The 14,725-nt window shown below is 48.1% G+C and overlaps 1 protein-coding gene across 1 annotated transcript in view; it reads right to left on the bottom strand.

The window, feature by feature from the left end:
* Positions 1-14,725, bottom strand: part of scml4 (Scm polycomb group protein like 4) — a 169,636-nt gene that overhangs the window by 25,019 nt on the left and 129,892 nt on the right. Inside the window, exon 7 of the mRNA XM_078213537.1 lies at positions 8,406-8,594. Coding sequence (XP_078069663.1) covers positions 8,406-8,594 — 189 coding nt within the window. The remainder of the gene's footprint in view (positions 1-8,405; positions 8,595-14,725) is intronic.

Genomic DNA, 14,725 nt, shown 5'->3' with positions numbered 1-14,725 from the left:
GAGGGACTTCTGTTACATGGAGAGACTGGGGTGAATTGGAGTTGTTCACCTTAGAACAGAGGAGATTTAGGGAAATGTTCAAAATTATGAGGGGTTTTGATGGAGCAGATAGGCAGATGGTATTTCCACTGTCAGGAAGGCTGGTAACTGGAGGACACACATTTAAAGTAATTGGCAGCAGAACCAGAGAGAATGTGAAGGAAATTTATTTTGTGCAAGAATATTTTTTGATCTAGAATGCAGTACCTATATGGGTAATGGAAACAGATTAAACAGTAACTTTCAAAATGATATTGGATAAATAGTTGAAGGGGCTGTGGGGAGAGAGCATTGTTTGTCTGGCATTTCTGAAGAGCCAGTCCAAGCAGAATAAGTTAAATAGCTTCTTTCTGTGCTGTAAGGTTCCATGATCTCCTTTCACCCAGCAGATCCCAGGTCAGGTACTGCTCAGGTTATGTGGCCCTTCCATGGAAGTATCCTCTCTAAGATAGAGAACCATATTGGATGGAGATTCTAGGCCAAATTCAGTTGTGAAGTCCTGTCTTGGGCAGAATACACCTGGAAGTCATGTAGTAAGCAAGTAAGGACTGGAGCAGCTGGGTTGCAAACCCCTGTAGATAATTTCTCTTTATCAATAAATACATTTTGTTCCTAATGAAGCCTGAATTGTATTGATGATGTTTGGAGTGTCACTACATAACAGCCCAGACCCTAGATTATTGGTAGGTCTTCCACACACAGACCAATCCAACATACTGTAGGAGTGTGCAGGAGGCCAATGAAAATTTGGAGCCAAAGGGTGGAATTTAGTGCCTTATCCTTGGTGAGCTTGGTGGCAGGGGTGCGTTTAATCAGGCTGGAGGATGGCAGATGGGGATCCCAAAAACTTACTTGCCTTCACCCACACTGAGTGATGGTGGGAGGCCCATGAGCGGCCTTTCTGCTCCACTGTCAATTGAGGACCTTAAGTGGGCAATTAGTGCTCACTTAAGGCCTCCAGCATTAGGGTAGGCAGTGGTGTAGTGGTATTGTCATTGTCACTAGTAATCTAGAGGCCCAGGGCAATGCTCTTGGGGACTTTGTTCGAATCCCACTGTGGCAGATGGTGAAATTGGAATTCAATACAAATCTGCAATTTAAAGACTAATGATGATCTTAAAACCATTGTCGATTGTTCTAAAAACCCATTTGGTTTTTTTAATGTCCTTTAGGGAAGGAAATCTTCCACCCTTATCTGGTCTGTTCCTACATGTGTCTCCAGAGCCACAACAATCTGGTTGACTCTTAAATGCCTTCTGGAATTAAAGATAATTCAGGATCGGCCATAAATCCTGGGCTGACCAGCAATGCCCACATACCATGAAATAAATTTTTTAAAATGTAGGGAGAACGACAAGTAAATCTGCGGGGGGTTAGGATGTTTGTGGTGCTTTTGGGAAGGGATGGCCATTAAGATCCAGCCCCTTACGCTTGCTGCTGACCCCATCCTCAACAGCCCTCTCCCCTCTCACCATCACTCACCTCTGGCCTGCGATCCAACATTGATCCTAGGCCTTGGGTGGATGTCATACCAGAGACGGGTGAGGACATGGGCAATTTTGAAAACAAGGATGAGCATTTTATAAGAGAGGCATTGCCTGACCAGGAGCCAATGTGGTGAGGAAAGCAGAGGGGTGAAAAAGATTTGGTGAGACTTAGGATATGGGCAGCAGAGTTGAAGTTTACAGAAGGTAGAGTATGTAGGGCCAGCCAGGAGCGCACTAGAATAGTCAGGTCTATAGGTAACAAAGGCATGGATGGATGAGAGTTTCAGCAATGGATGAGCTGAGGCAGGAGTGGAGATGGACAATGTTTTGGAGATGGGAGTAGGCGGCGTTAGTGATGGAAAGGGTATGGGTTCAGGAGCTGATCTCAGGGATAAATGAAAATCCAAGCTTATGAACTGTCTGGTTCAGGTTCAGACATTGGGTCAGGCATTGAGTTGGTGGCTAGGGAACAAAGTTTATGACAGGTAGACCACAATTTTGGTCTTCCAAATACTGGAGAAGGTCTTACTCATTCAACACTGGATTTTGAACAAGCAGCATGTCAATAAAAGCCAGCGGAGAGGTTGAGAGAGATACTGGTGAAGTGGAGTTGGGGTGTCATTGGTGTACATGTGGAACCTGACATTGCATTGAGAGAGTGTGTGTGAGGGGTGAGGGAAGAGAGAGAGTGTGTGAGGGGTGGGGGAAGAGTGTGTGTGTGTGCGAGGTGAGGGGCAAGAGGGAGTGTGTGTGAGGGGTGGGGGGAGAGAGTGTGTGTGAGGGGTGGGGGAAGAGAGAGAGAGTGTGAGGGTGGGGGGGAAAAGAGAGTGCATGTGAGGGGTGGGGGAAGAGAGTGTGTGAGGGGTGAGGAAGAGTGTGTGTGTGAGGGGTGGGGGAGAGAGAGAATACGTGTGAGGGGTAGGGGAAGAGTGTGTGTGTGTGAGGGGTGGGGGAAGAGTGTGTGTGTGTGTGTGTGAGGGGTCGGGGAAGAGTGTGTGTGTGTGTGTGTGTGTGAGGGGTGGGGAAGTGAGTGTGAGGGGTGGGGGAAGAGTGTGTGTGGTGTAGTGATGGTTAAAATTATTTCTTGAACTTCAATCCTTGTTTGAGTACAGGACTATCAGACACTTGTACTCACCCAGTTAGAGTTATGAGTTATGTTACTTCTTAACTGGGTATGTGAAGCAATGACAGTTCCCAAAACATAATAAGAAAGTACAAAAATCAATTTGGACTATCAAGCCTGTTCCTTTTGCAGATCATTGTTGTGTAAAAAATATAATGGACATTGCATCACTTTATCAATCCCTTGACAGGTGAATAAGCACAGGGATCCTCTTCAAGTAGATAAAGCTCCATAAATTTTTTCTCTGACCAAGTGTCTCTGATAGTTAGAAGACAAAGGCAACCTCCATCCATCAAGCTTGCTTCAAATCTAGACCAAAGTGTTTTATCTTCAAGACATTAGTATTACAGCTCACAGTATCTAGTCCTACATCCGACATATCCAGTCCTACATTCCCTGGATGATTCCCTCAGAGTATTGCTAGCTGGAGCCATCATGTGTACATTCAGAGACCCAGAACACATACAGCTGCAACAAAAGAAAATCACTTTTATTGCAGCACAAACACATTTCACACGTTTTCGTTAATTGGGTTTAATGTTAATCTCTTGTTTTGACTCCTCCAAATTTCCCACACCCTTGCAGAAGAGGATTTACAGGTTGTGGGGTCTTGTGCTCAGCTTTATATTTACTCCCTGCCCCCATCACCGGGATCTGAAGTCCACCCTTCCCACACACTCTTTTCCCCACTCCTCGCACACTTTCTGTCTCCCCTCACACAAGTTCTCTCTTTCCCCCACCCCTCATACACATACTTTCTTCCCCACCCCCCCACACACACTTTCTTCCCCACCCCCCCACACATACTTTCCTTACCCCTGATTTATATATGTTTGCTGTCAGAGCCTCTCACATAAAGGGAAAGACTCTTAGTACTGTAGAGGATCAGAAGGGTCCAGGTCCATTGGACTCTGAAATTGGCCCTGCAGGTGGAGGAGGTGGTTAAGAAGGTGTATGGTGTGCTGGCCTTTATCAATCGAGGGATTGAGTTTAGGAGTCCGGGGATAATGATGCAGCTATATAAGACCCTCGTCAGACCCCACTTGGAGGACTGTGCTCAGTTCTGGTCGCCTCACTATAGGAAGGATGTGGAAAAGATTGAAAGGGTGCAGAGGAAATTTACAAGGATGTTGCCTGGATTGAGTGGCATGCCTTATGAGGATAGGCTGAGGGAGCTCAGTCTTTTCTCCTTGGAGAGACGAAGGATGAGAGGAGACCTAATAGAGGTGTATAAGATGTTGAGAGGCATAGATCGGGTGGACTCTCAGAGGCTTTTTCCCAGGGTGGAAATGTCTGCTACGAGAGGACACAGGTTTAGGGTGCTGGGGGGTAGGTACAGGGGAGATGTTAGGGGTAAGTTTTTCACACAAAGGGTGGTGGGCGAGTGGAATCGGCTGCCGTCAGTGGTGGTGGAGGCGAACTCAATAGGGTCTTTTAAGAGACTCCTGGATGAGTACATGGAGCTTAATAGGATGGAGGGTTATAGGTAGGTCAAGAAGGTAGGGATGTGTTCGGCACAACTTGTGGGCCGAAGGGCCTGTTTGTGCTGTAGTTTTTCTATGTTTCTATGATTTGATGATGATGGCATTGGGGCGTTGCAGAGACTGCAGCTTTAATTCCAGTTTGTACTCGGTACAGACAACAATTGTGACAATAAATCCGTTGTTCTGAGTTTGAATCTATGTGCGCAAACCAAATTCCTTTCTTTTTGTTAAAACCGACAGCCCCTCACATAGTTAGAACATTACAAAAAGAAAGTTGGCGCCGAGTTGGGATTTTGTTTCATCGGAAACATCGAGAAAACACCCTAATTAGGGGAAAGAAGACATCGTGGGTCCTTGGACTTCAAATACTGGAAAGCTGGGGAGAAGCAACAAAGGGATTAAAGTCTGAAGTGCCAGTGCCAGGAAGACACAAATAAGGGGGAAAAAAAGGGTTTTTTTTTCTAATCAGAGAAGGTTGAGATGCAGTATCTGGTGTACTTGAAAACAGGGATGTTTTGCCGTACGGCTGGGGTCATTTGAAATTTAAAAAATCCATCAAGCCGACGGTCTCCAGGGTAGAAAAGGGAGTACTGGGAACAGCTTAAAATAAAGAAAACTATATACTGAGTAGTCTTGAGTCGCCAGTGCTTGCACGGGAAATGGCAGGTCGGTTAGGATCCATGGGCCCTGTCAATGAACGAAATGAATCATGGAGTTTCTATGTAACACATTTTCAATACTTTGTACAAGCAAATAAAATAGCAAACAAGTTACCCCTCACTTACCCCTCCCTCTTCCCCCCCCAACCCCTCACACACACCCTCTCTCCCCCTACCCCTCGCACACTCTCTCTCCCCCCACCCCTCACACACTCTCTCTCCCCCCAACCCCTCACACCCACTCTCTCTCCCCCCACCCCTCACACACACTCTCTCTCTCCCCCCACCCCTCGCACACTCTCTCTCTCTCCCCCCCCACCCCTCACACACACTCTCTCTCTCCCTCCACCCCTCACACACTCTCTCTTCCCCCACCCCTCACACACTCTCTCTCTCCCCCCACCCCTCGCACACACTCTCTCTCCCTCCACCCCTCACACTCTCTCTCTCTCCCCCCCCACCCCTCGCACACACTCTCTCTCCCTCCCACCCCTCACACACTCTCTCTCTCCCCCCACCCCCCACACACTCTCTCTCCCCCCACCCCTCACACACACTCTCTCTTCCCCCATCCCTCACACTCTCTCTTTCTCCCACCTCTCACACACATTCCCTCTTTCCCCACCCCTCACACTTTCTCTTCACCCCCACACACACTCTTTCTTCCCCCACCCCCTCACACACTCTCTCTTCCCCCACCCCCACACACACTCTCTCTTCCCCCACCCCCACACACACTCTCTCTTCCCCCACCCCCACACACACTCTCTCTCCCCCCACCCTCACACACACTCTCTCTTCCCCCACCCCCACACACACTCTCTCTTCCCCCACCCCCACACACACTCTCTCTTCCCCCACCCCCACACACACTCTCTCATCTCTCCCACCCCTCACATGCATCCTCTCTCTTCCCCCACTCCTCACACACACTCTCTTTTTCCCCCACCCCTCACACATACTCCCTCTTCTCCCCTCAGCCCTCTCACACACTCTCTCTTTCCCCCACACTCCACCACACACACACTTCTCCCACCCCTCACACACTCTCTCTTTTTCCCCACCCTTTTATGAGGGCTGTGCAGTGACAATGATGGGCTAAAAAGCTTCCATCTGTGCTGTGAAGTTCTACAGCTCCCACAGGAAATCGGATACTATCTCAGGAGTGCTGCCACTGATTAAAACCATTACTTCCTGACATGTTGAGTGAAGAAGTTCTTGCCTGCATCCTCAACTATCTTTTCTCTGCCATACTTACTGAATAAAGTAGCACACCCTAACCTCTGAACTATCTTCAGTGTTTCATAACGTCTCCATAGCTAACTTTGTGTAAATGTCTCCCAAATGTGATGGTTACTTTGCAACATAACCTTATTCTAACTCTTCCATTTTGTTTATTCCCCATCAAAATATAAGGAATTGGTTTCACAATTTCTTAACCCATTGAGAGGGTAGTGTACACTGCAGAGTAATCATAGTGGGATGAAGGAGATGGAATGGGGTACAGGGGGTTACATGGTTGTGATCCTTGTTCCAGCTACCCGGGACTGGGATTTACGCCTGTGCGGCTCCAATTCCAGCCCGCCCACGTGACAGCTGCTTGGGCCCGCGCTTTCGCAGGTTCAAACTTCTGAATGCTTGATGCCAATCACTGCTGCGTGCGTCACAACTACAACTCCCTTCAGGGATTGCGGCTGGGTCTCCCCTGATCGCATATTGCCACTACTCACTGCAAAGGCGCACAGTGACACAAGCTACATGGGTAATGTAGGCCAGAGCTTAACCGCCTTGCCCGTCCCAGAATCAGGGCGGGCGACGCTCGCAGAACGGAATTCTCCGTTGACCTCAAGCGGGATTTTACGAGCCTCGCCTGAGAGAAGTTGTAAAATACTGGCCGTAGTTCCAACCGGTGATTGGAGCCCCCTGCTGTTCGGAGGGCCTGTTGCCCAGGCACTATGTCTTGCCAGGTATAGAGCTCTCTCGTCCAACATTCAAGTAGTTATTTTTCATGATTGACGAAATTAGAGACAGTGGGGGCAATTTTCCCAAAAGTGCTGAATTGGTGGGAAAACTGTTCTATATCACGACTGTTTTTCCGTGTGGCTTCAGACCTGAATCTCCGCACTCTGTGCAATGCAGAGGTCACAATCGTGAATCTCATTAAAAATCCAAGGGGCCGGGGCCTATTCACAAGCTGGCCAGCTTGATCGCTGGCCAGCCCAGGACCCTCACAGTGCTGCCCCTCCAGCTCCCCCCACGGCAGCCCCAACAACAATTCCCAGGCCAGCTCTGACTCCCCCTCCCTCCCCCCAGCCCGGAGCGCCCCAATGTCCAGCCCACCCCCCCAGCAGTGGCAATCCCCCCACTGACCCCACGCCCCCCCCCCCCACCTGCCCCGGGTCAGACCCCCCGGGAGGCAGGCCCCCCCACCCGCCCCAATCACCACCCTCCCTCCAGTCCAGACTGATCCCCATGCAGAGTGGCAGCAGGGCTCCACCCACCCCCATTGATTGCCCCTAGGCCCCGTCCACAATGGGCCCCACCCTGTTAGCACTGCCCCATGCCCAGTGGGCAGTGCCAAGGTGCCCCCTGGGCATGAGCACTTTGCCCCTTGGGCAGTGCCGGGGCAGAGGCTGGCACTGCCAGGGTGCCCATGCCCAGGGGGGCACCTGCCCACCGCCTGACGCCCTGGGGGGTCCCAATTGCCCCCCCCCCCCCTCCTTCATTCCGGCAGGGTATCCCTCTAGTTCCCCGAACATGGGGAGCTCCTCTAAACCCCGCCAGAATGAAGTACTCCTGGCGGGGTGGGAGATGCTATCGGGCCCGGCAAGTGGGGAGCTCCTCTAAACCCCGTTAGAATGAAGTACTCTTGGCGGGGTGGGAGATGCAAGTTCTGTGCCGGGCTCGAAAATCACATGCAAAATATATTTTAAATACATTTTAAAAAGATTCATATGACTTACCTCTCTTCCCGCCGGTTTCCAGCGCGGTCCCGACTGCGACTGTTCTCCGGCTCTGGGAGACGCACATGTGTCCCCAACGCATGTGCGAATCCCGCAAAATGGCCAGTACGCGATTCTCCGGACCGGACCCACCAGAAGAGTTGCGGGTCGCGATGGGAGAATCAGCCCAACATGTTCACATGAGTGTTTGGGGCAGTCCAGCACTCCTGCTGGCACCTAACACATTGAAAAATATACACACCAATCTCTGGGCAGTGATAAAGTCACTCTTTGCTGGCCACAGATATGTATCAAACTAGTATTCTTCTGGTGTACATCACTCAGTTCCACAGCAGGAAGCCACTGTTTAATTTTTAAACTTTTTAATTTAATAAAGTAAATTACTGAACATCATTCTCATTGTCCGCATTTAAAAAAACAACAAAGATACTCAAGTCACAGAAACCGAGCACCGTGAAAGCGGCAAGAACGCATTGGACAGGACTGATCACAAGTCAGAGTTCAGTACATTCCAAGACATTCCTCCATTAATGCTTCATCCAGATATTAATCTGGCAGGGATCATTTTTAAAAACTTTTTAAACAACACAGAGAAATGCCTTAAAAAGCAATTATGAATAATAGTGGATAGGTGAGTCAGTTCCATTTACCTGCTTGTATTCTCCCACTTTCATATTCCACAGGGGTCTGAGAAGTCGCATTGTACACGGTGAATGGCTGGCTGCTGAACAGGTTATCACAGTGCAAACTGTGGCAGAGGTTCTCCAGGAAGCGCAGGATGAAGACGATACTGTTGACGGCCGGCAGACTCAGTGTGTGCTGTTCTCCATCAAACGTAGCTGGAACCAAGAGATTTTCAAAACTGTCAGTCCAGACTGGATTCCAAACCAGATCACAAAGGTGAAAGACCAGCCACTTTCCAAAAGCAACAGGATTTATCTATTTTCATACCCCCATGTGTTGGGGGTCATATATTGGCATGGATAGAGGATTGACTGACCAATGGAAGGCAAAGGGGCGGAACTTTACGAGATTTTTTTCTAAGTGTCCGGCGAGCATGAAAACGGGAGAGTTCCTGATCCGTTTTTTGGGTGAGTTTTCAGCCCGAATCAAATGCACTCAGTGTTTGAAAATATGGGCTAGACCATTTCCAGCTGCCAGAGGCAGTGGGCGGGGCCTAATTTACCATGATGTGGAGATGCCAGCGTTGGACTGGGGTAAACACAGTAAGAAGTTTAACAACACCAGGTTAAAGTCCAACAGGTTTATTTGGTAGCAAAAGCCACACAAGCTTTCGGAGCTCTTAGCCCCTTCTTCAGGTGAGTGGGAATTCTGTTCACAAACAGAGCTTATAAAGACACAGACTCAAATTACATGAATAATGGTTGGAATGCGAATACTTACAACTAATCAAGTCTTTAAGAAACGAAACAATGTGAGTGGAGAGAGCATCAAGACAGGCTAAAAAGATGTGTATTGTCTCCAGACAAGACAGCCAGTGAAACTCTGCAGGTCCACGCAACTGTGGGAGTTACAAATAGTGTGACATGAACCCAATATCCCGGTTGAGGCCGTCCTCGTGTGTGCGGAACTTGGCTATCAGTTTCTGCTCAGCGACTCTGCGCTGTCGTATGTCGCGAAGGCCGCCTTGGAGAACGCTTACCCGAATATCAGAGGCCGAATGCCCGTGACCGCTGAAGTGCTCCCCAACAGGAAGAGAACAGTCTTGCCTGGTGATTGTCGAGCGGTGTTCATTCATCCGTTGTCGCAGCGTCTGCATAGTTTCCCCAATGTACCATGCCTCGGGACATCCTTTCTTGCAGCGTATCAGGTAGACAACGTTGGCCGAATTGCAAGAGTATGTACCGTGTACCTGGTGGATGGTGTTCTCACATGAGATGATGGCATCTGTGTCGATGATCCGGCACGTCTTGCAGAGGTTGCTGTGGCAGGGTTGTGTGGTGTCATGGTCACTGTTCTCCTGAAGGCTGGGTAGTTTGCTGCGGACAATGGTCTGTTTGAGGTTGTGCGGTTGTTTGAAGGCAAGAAGTGGGGGTGTGGGGATGGCCTTGGCGAGATGTTCGTCTTCATCAATGACATGTTGAAGGCTCCGGAGGAGATGCCGTAGCTTCTCCGCTCCGGGGAAGTACTGGACAACGAAGGGTACTCTGTCCACTGTGTCCCGTGTTTGTCTTCTGAGGAGGTCGGTGCGGTTTTTCGCTGTGGCGCGTTGGAACTGTTCTTATGAGGGCATCTTTCAGCGTCTGGAGGTGTCTGTTGCGATCCTCCTCATCCGAGCAGATCCTGTGTATTCGGAGGGCTTGTCCGTAGGGGATGGCTTCTTTAACGTGTTTAGGGTGGAAGCTGGAGAAGTGGAGCATCATGAGGTTATCCGTGGGCTTGCGGTACAGTGAGGTGCTGAGGTGACCGTCCTTAATGGAGATGCGTGTGTCCAAGAATGCAACCGATTCCGGAGAGTAGTCTATGGTGAGCCTGATGGTGGGATGGAACTTGTTCATGTCATCATAGAGTTGTTTCAGTGATTGTTCACCATGAGTCCAAAGGAAGACTCCTCCGGAGCCTTCAACATGTCATTGATGAAGACGAACATCTCGCCAAGGCCATCCCCACATTAGTCTCTAATTAGCCTCCAACAGGAATGTACATACCCCGATGGTCGGCAGATGTCATTGGGGGAGGCTCCTCAACACACTGCTGCTGAGAAAATCAAGGCGTTCAAATAATTCACTGGCTACATCGGGTGTTATGCAATGGCAGCGACTTACCGCATCCGCCATGGCATCCCCAGAACCCATGAGAGATTCCCACCCTCCTCCCCTCCCCCAGGCCTTGCATGGGGGTTTAGTGCTCCCTTACCCGCCACCCAGATGTGGGCCCAGGTGCCGGTGTGCATGCAGAGTTCAGGTAGGAGTCAGACTAGTTTGCAACAGAGCATCATCACAATGGCGCGTAGCGAGTCTTCATCACCTTCCTGCCTGCCACAGCAAACTTGCTAACACAGCGTACTCAGGCCCACCACTCTGGTGTTAAATGTTGCAGGAGATTGTAGGGCTTCAAGGAGTGGGGGAGGAAATGGAACCCATGTGCAGAAACACAGGCCCCTAGTGACCAAAGCGCATGGTGATCAGGGCCTCACTCACTGCCCTCGCACGCCTGATCCTTGCTGCTGCCAGCCCTCCAGCGCCTGGGTGTTTTTTGCTCGTCCTCCTCCTCTTCCTCCTCCTCCTGCTGGGCGGCCTCCTCCCCAGCGACGCCCGGCTGATCAGCCTCCGTGTCATCCTCCTCAAAAAGGTCTCCTCGCTGCTGCGCCAGGTTGTGGAGGGCACAGCACACCACCACAACCCGGGGCGATATCAGGGCTGTATTGGAGGGCCCCGCCAGAGTGTCGATGCTCTATGCTCCCCATTATTTTATAGATCACTGTAAGATCACCCGTCAGCCTCCTACGCTCCAAGGAAAAAAGTCCCAGTCTATCCAGCCTCTCCTTATGACTCAAAACATCAAGTCCCGGTAGCATCCTAGTAAATCTTTTCTGCACTCTTTCTAGTTTAATATCCTTACTATAATTGGGTGAACAGAACTGTACACAGTATTCCAAGTGTGGCCTTACCAATGTCTTGTACAACTTCAACAAAACGTCCCAACTCCTATATTCAATGTTCTGACCAATGAAACCAAGTATGCCGAATGCCTTCTTCACCACCTTGTCCACCTGTGACTCCACTTTCAAGGAGCTATGAACCTGTACCCCTAGATCTCTTTGTTCTGCAACTCTCCCCAACACCCTGCCGTTAACTGAGTAAGTCCTGCCCTGGTTCAATCTACCGAAATGCATTCCAAAAGAGAAAACACTGGGAAATCTCAGCAGGTCTGGCAGCATTTGCAAGGAGAGAAAAGAGCTGACGTTTCGAGTCCAGATGACCCTTTATCACAGCTAAAAGGCACAGAAAGTGGGAGATATTTATACTGCAGGAGGAGGGATGAGCTTTTCCAGCATTTTCGCTTTTGGAATGCATTTTGGTAGATTGAACCAGGGCAGGACTTACTCAGTCAATGGCAGGGCGTTGGGGAGAGTTGCAGAACAAAGAGATCTAGGGGTACAGGTCCATAGCTCCTTGGAAGTGGAATGAATGTACTATTGCCAAGTTTGTGGATGACACAAACCTAGGTGGGAAAGCAAGTGGTGAGGGTGACACAAGGAGTCAACAGAGGGACATAGACAAGTTATGTGAGTGGGCAAAAATGTTGCAGATGGAACAAACATAATGGATGAAAATGTGAAGTTATGCACTTTGGTTGGAATAATAAGTATTTAAATAGAGAAAAATTGCAGAAAACGGCAGCACAGAGCGATTTGGGGGTCCTTAAGCATTAATCACAAAAAGCTAGCATGCAAGTTCAATAGGTAATAGGGAAGGCAAGTGGAATGTTGGCCTTTATTTCAAAAGGAATGAAGTGTAAAAATATGAAAGTCTTGCTAAAACTATACAAGGCACTGGTTAGACCATACCAGTTATACTGTGAACAGTTTTGGTCTCCTTATCTAAGGAAAGATAATCTGGCAATGGAGGCAGTGCAGAGAAGGTTCACAAGACTGATCCCAGCTTTGGAGGGAATTACTTATGAGGAGTGGTTGAGTAGGTTGGGCTTGTACACATTGAAGTTTAGAAGAATGCGAGGTGACCTTATTGAGACATATAGGATTCTCAGAATAAATGCTGAGAGGTTGTTTCCCTTTGTGGGAGTGTCTCGGACCAGAGGGTGTAACTGCAGAGTAAGGGATCGCCCATTTAAAACAGAGATGAGGAGGAATTTCTTCTCTCAGGGGACAGTGAATCTCTGGAATTCTTTACCACAGAGGGTTTTAGAGACCAGGTCGTTAAGTAGGTTCAAGGCTGAGATACATGGATTTTTAATCAGTAAGGGAATCAAGGGTTATGGAGATAACGTGGGAAAGTAGAGTTCAGGATTATCACATCAGATCAGTCATGATCTCACTGAATGTCTGAGCATACTTGATGGGCCGAATGGCCTACTTCTGCTCCTGTGTCCTGTCTTTTGGTTTATGATCAAGGTGACAGTTTTTTAAAATAAATATACATTTTACACACTAGCCAAGCCAAACCCATCTCACGGGATTGGGAAAAGTTAATTTAAAAGATATAAGGACATAATCAAAATGTGAGATTTGGGGGACTTTCCTAATGATATCCGCTGGTTATAAAATATGGATTGTTGGGTTACCAATAAAGCTCTAGCCCTTGAACCAAACTGAAAATGCAGTATGAATTACATAAAGGGATGGTGAGGGGCTCTCAAAAAGTGTCTTCCACTTGCTTAGTTTATTTAATGTTTCATTCACTCAGTTGCTGACATCAAATAAGATGCAGCATTGTGAATTATGTTAATTTAGTGTCACGGATCAGTTGAAGTTCTTACTGTTGGTATAGTTAATAACACTGTTTCATTCTATTCAAATGTACAATGAGATCACAACATGGCATTTTAAATTCACTTCTTCATTGTTGTTTCCATAATGGAGTATGTTAACATTGTGGTTATGGTACCGGATTAGTAATCCAGCAGACCTAGACCAATAATAGAAACATAGAAGATAGGAGCAGGAGGAGGCCATCTGGCCCTTCGAGCCTGCTCCGCCATTCATTGCGATCATGGCTGATCGTCCAACTCAATAGCCTAATCCTGCTTTCTCCCCATAACCTTTGATCCCATTCGCCCCAAGTGCTATATCCAGCCGCCTCTTGAATACATTCAATGTTTTGGCATCAACTACTTCCTGTGGTAATGAATTCCACGGGCTCACCACTCTTTGGGTGAAGAAATGTCTCCTCACCTCCTTCCTAAATAGCCTACCCCGAATCCTCAGACTGTGACCTCTGGTTCTGAACTCCCCCACCATCGGGAATATCCTTCCTGCATCTATCCTGTCTAGTCCTGTTAGAATTTTATAAGTCTCTGAGACCCCCCCTCATTCATCGGAACTCCAGCAAAAACAATCCTAACCTAGTCAATCTCTCCTCATACATCAGTCCCGCCATCCCCGGAATCAGCCTGGTAAACCTTCACTGCACTCCCTCGAGAGAAAGAACATCCTTACTCAGAAAAGGAGACCAAAACTGCACACAATATTCTAGGTGTGGCCTCACCAAGGCCCTGTATAACTGCAACAACACATCCCTGCTACTGATCACATCCCTGATCCAGTAAAATGAGTCAAAATCCCATATAGCCAGGATGGAAACTTAAATTCTGGGAATTAAACAAATCAGAAATTAACACATTAGTATCAGGAACATCGACCATAAAACTACAGGGTTGTCATAACTAATGTCCTTTAAGGAGAAAATATGCCTTCATTACCTGATCTAGCTTACATGGTGACTCCAGACAAATAGCAATTGTGGTTGATTCTTAACTGCCTTTGAAATGGTCCAGCAAGGACAATTATGTAGGAATGGCAACAAATATTGCCCTTTTAGCCGGTGGCCACATCCAGTGAGCAAATACAAAAAAATTCTCCCAACTATGATGGTTACTGTACAATATAACCTTACTCTAACTTTCCCATTTTGTTTATCCCCATAAAATTTTAAGTAACCTGTTGTGGGAAATTTACCACTTCGGAGTCAGACTTGGAGGTTCAGCAAAACAGTTTTATTTCAGACAAAGCTTTGGGAGAAAGCACTGGTACTCCACAGTACTTGGCAGCTACCTTCTCAACTACACAATGGTAGTTGACCATCTTTATACCTTTTAGACAATAGGCAGTACGGACATTAGCCGTTAACACATCGTTACAAGCTGAGTAGACAGATACGGACATCGACAGTTAACACATCGTTACAAGCAGACAGGTACGGACATGGACAGTTAACATATCATTGTACATAGAATGGATACATTTATGCAGTTATGTCCTCTATCAATG

This window comes from Mustelus asterias, chromosome 5, assembly GCF_964213995.1.
Source record: "Mustelus asterias chromosome 5, sMusAst1.hap1.1, whole genome shotgun sequence".
In the NCBI taxonomy this organism is placed as follows: domain Eukaryota; kingdom Metazoa; phylum Chordata; class Chondrichthyes; order Carcharhiniformes; family Triakidae; genus Mustelus; species Mustelus asterias.
This window is presented reverse-complemented; position numbering and strand designations above follow the sequence as displayed.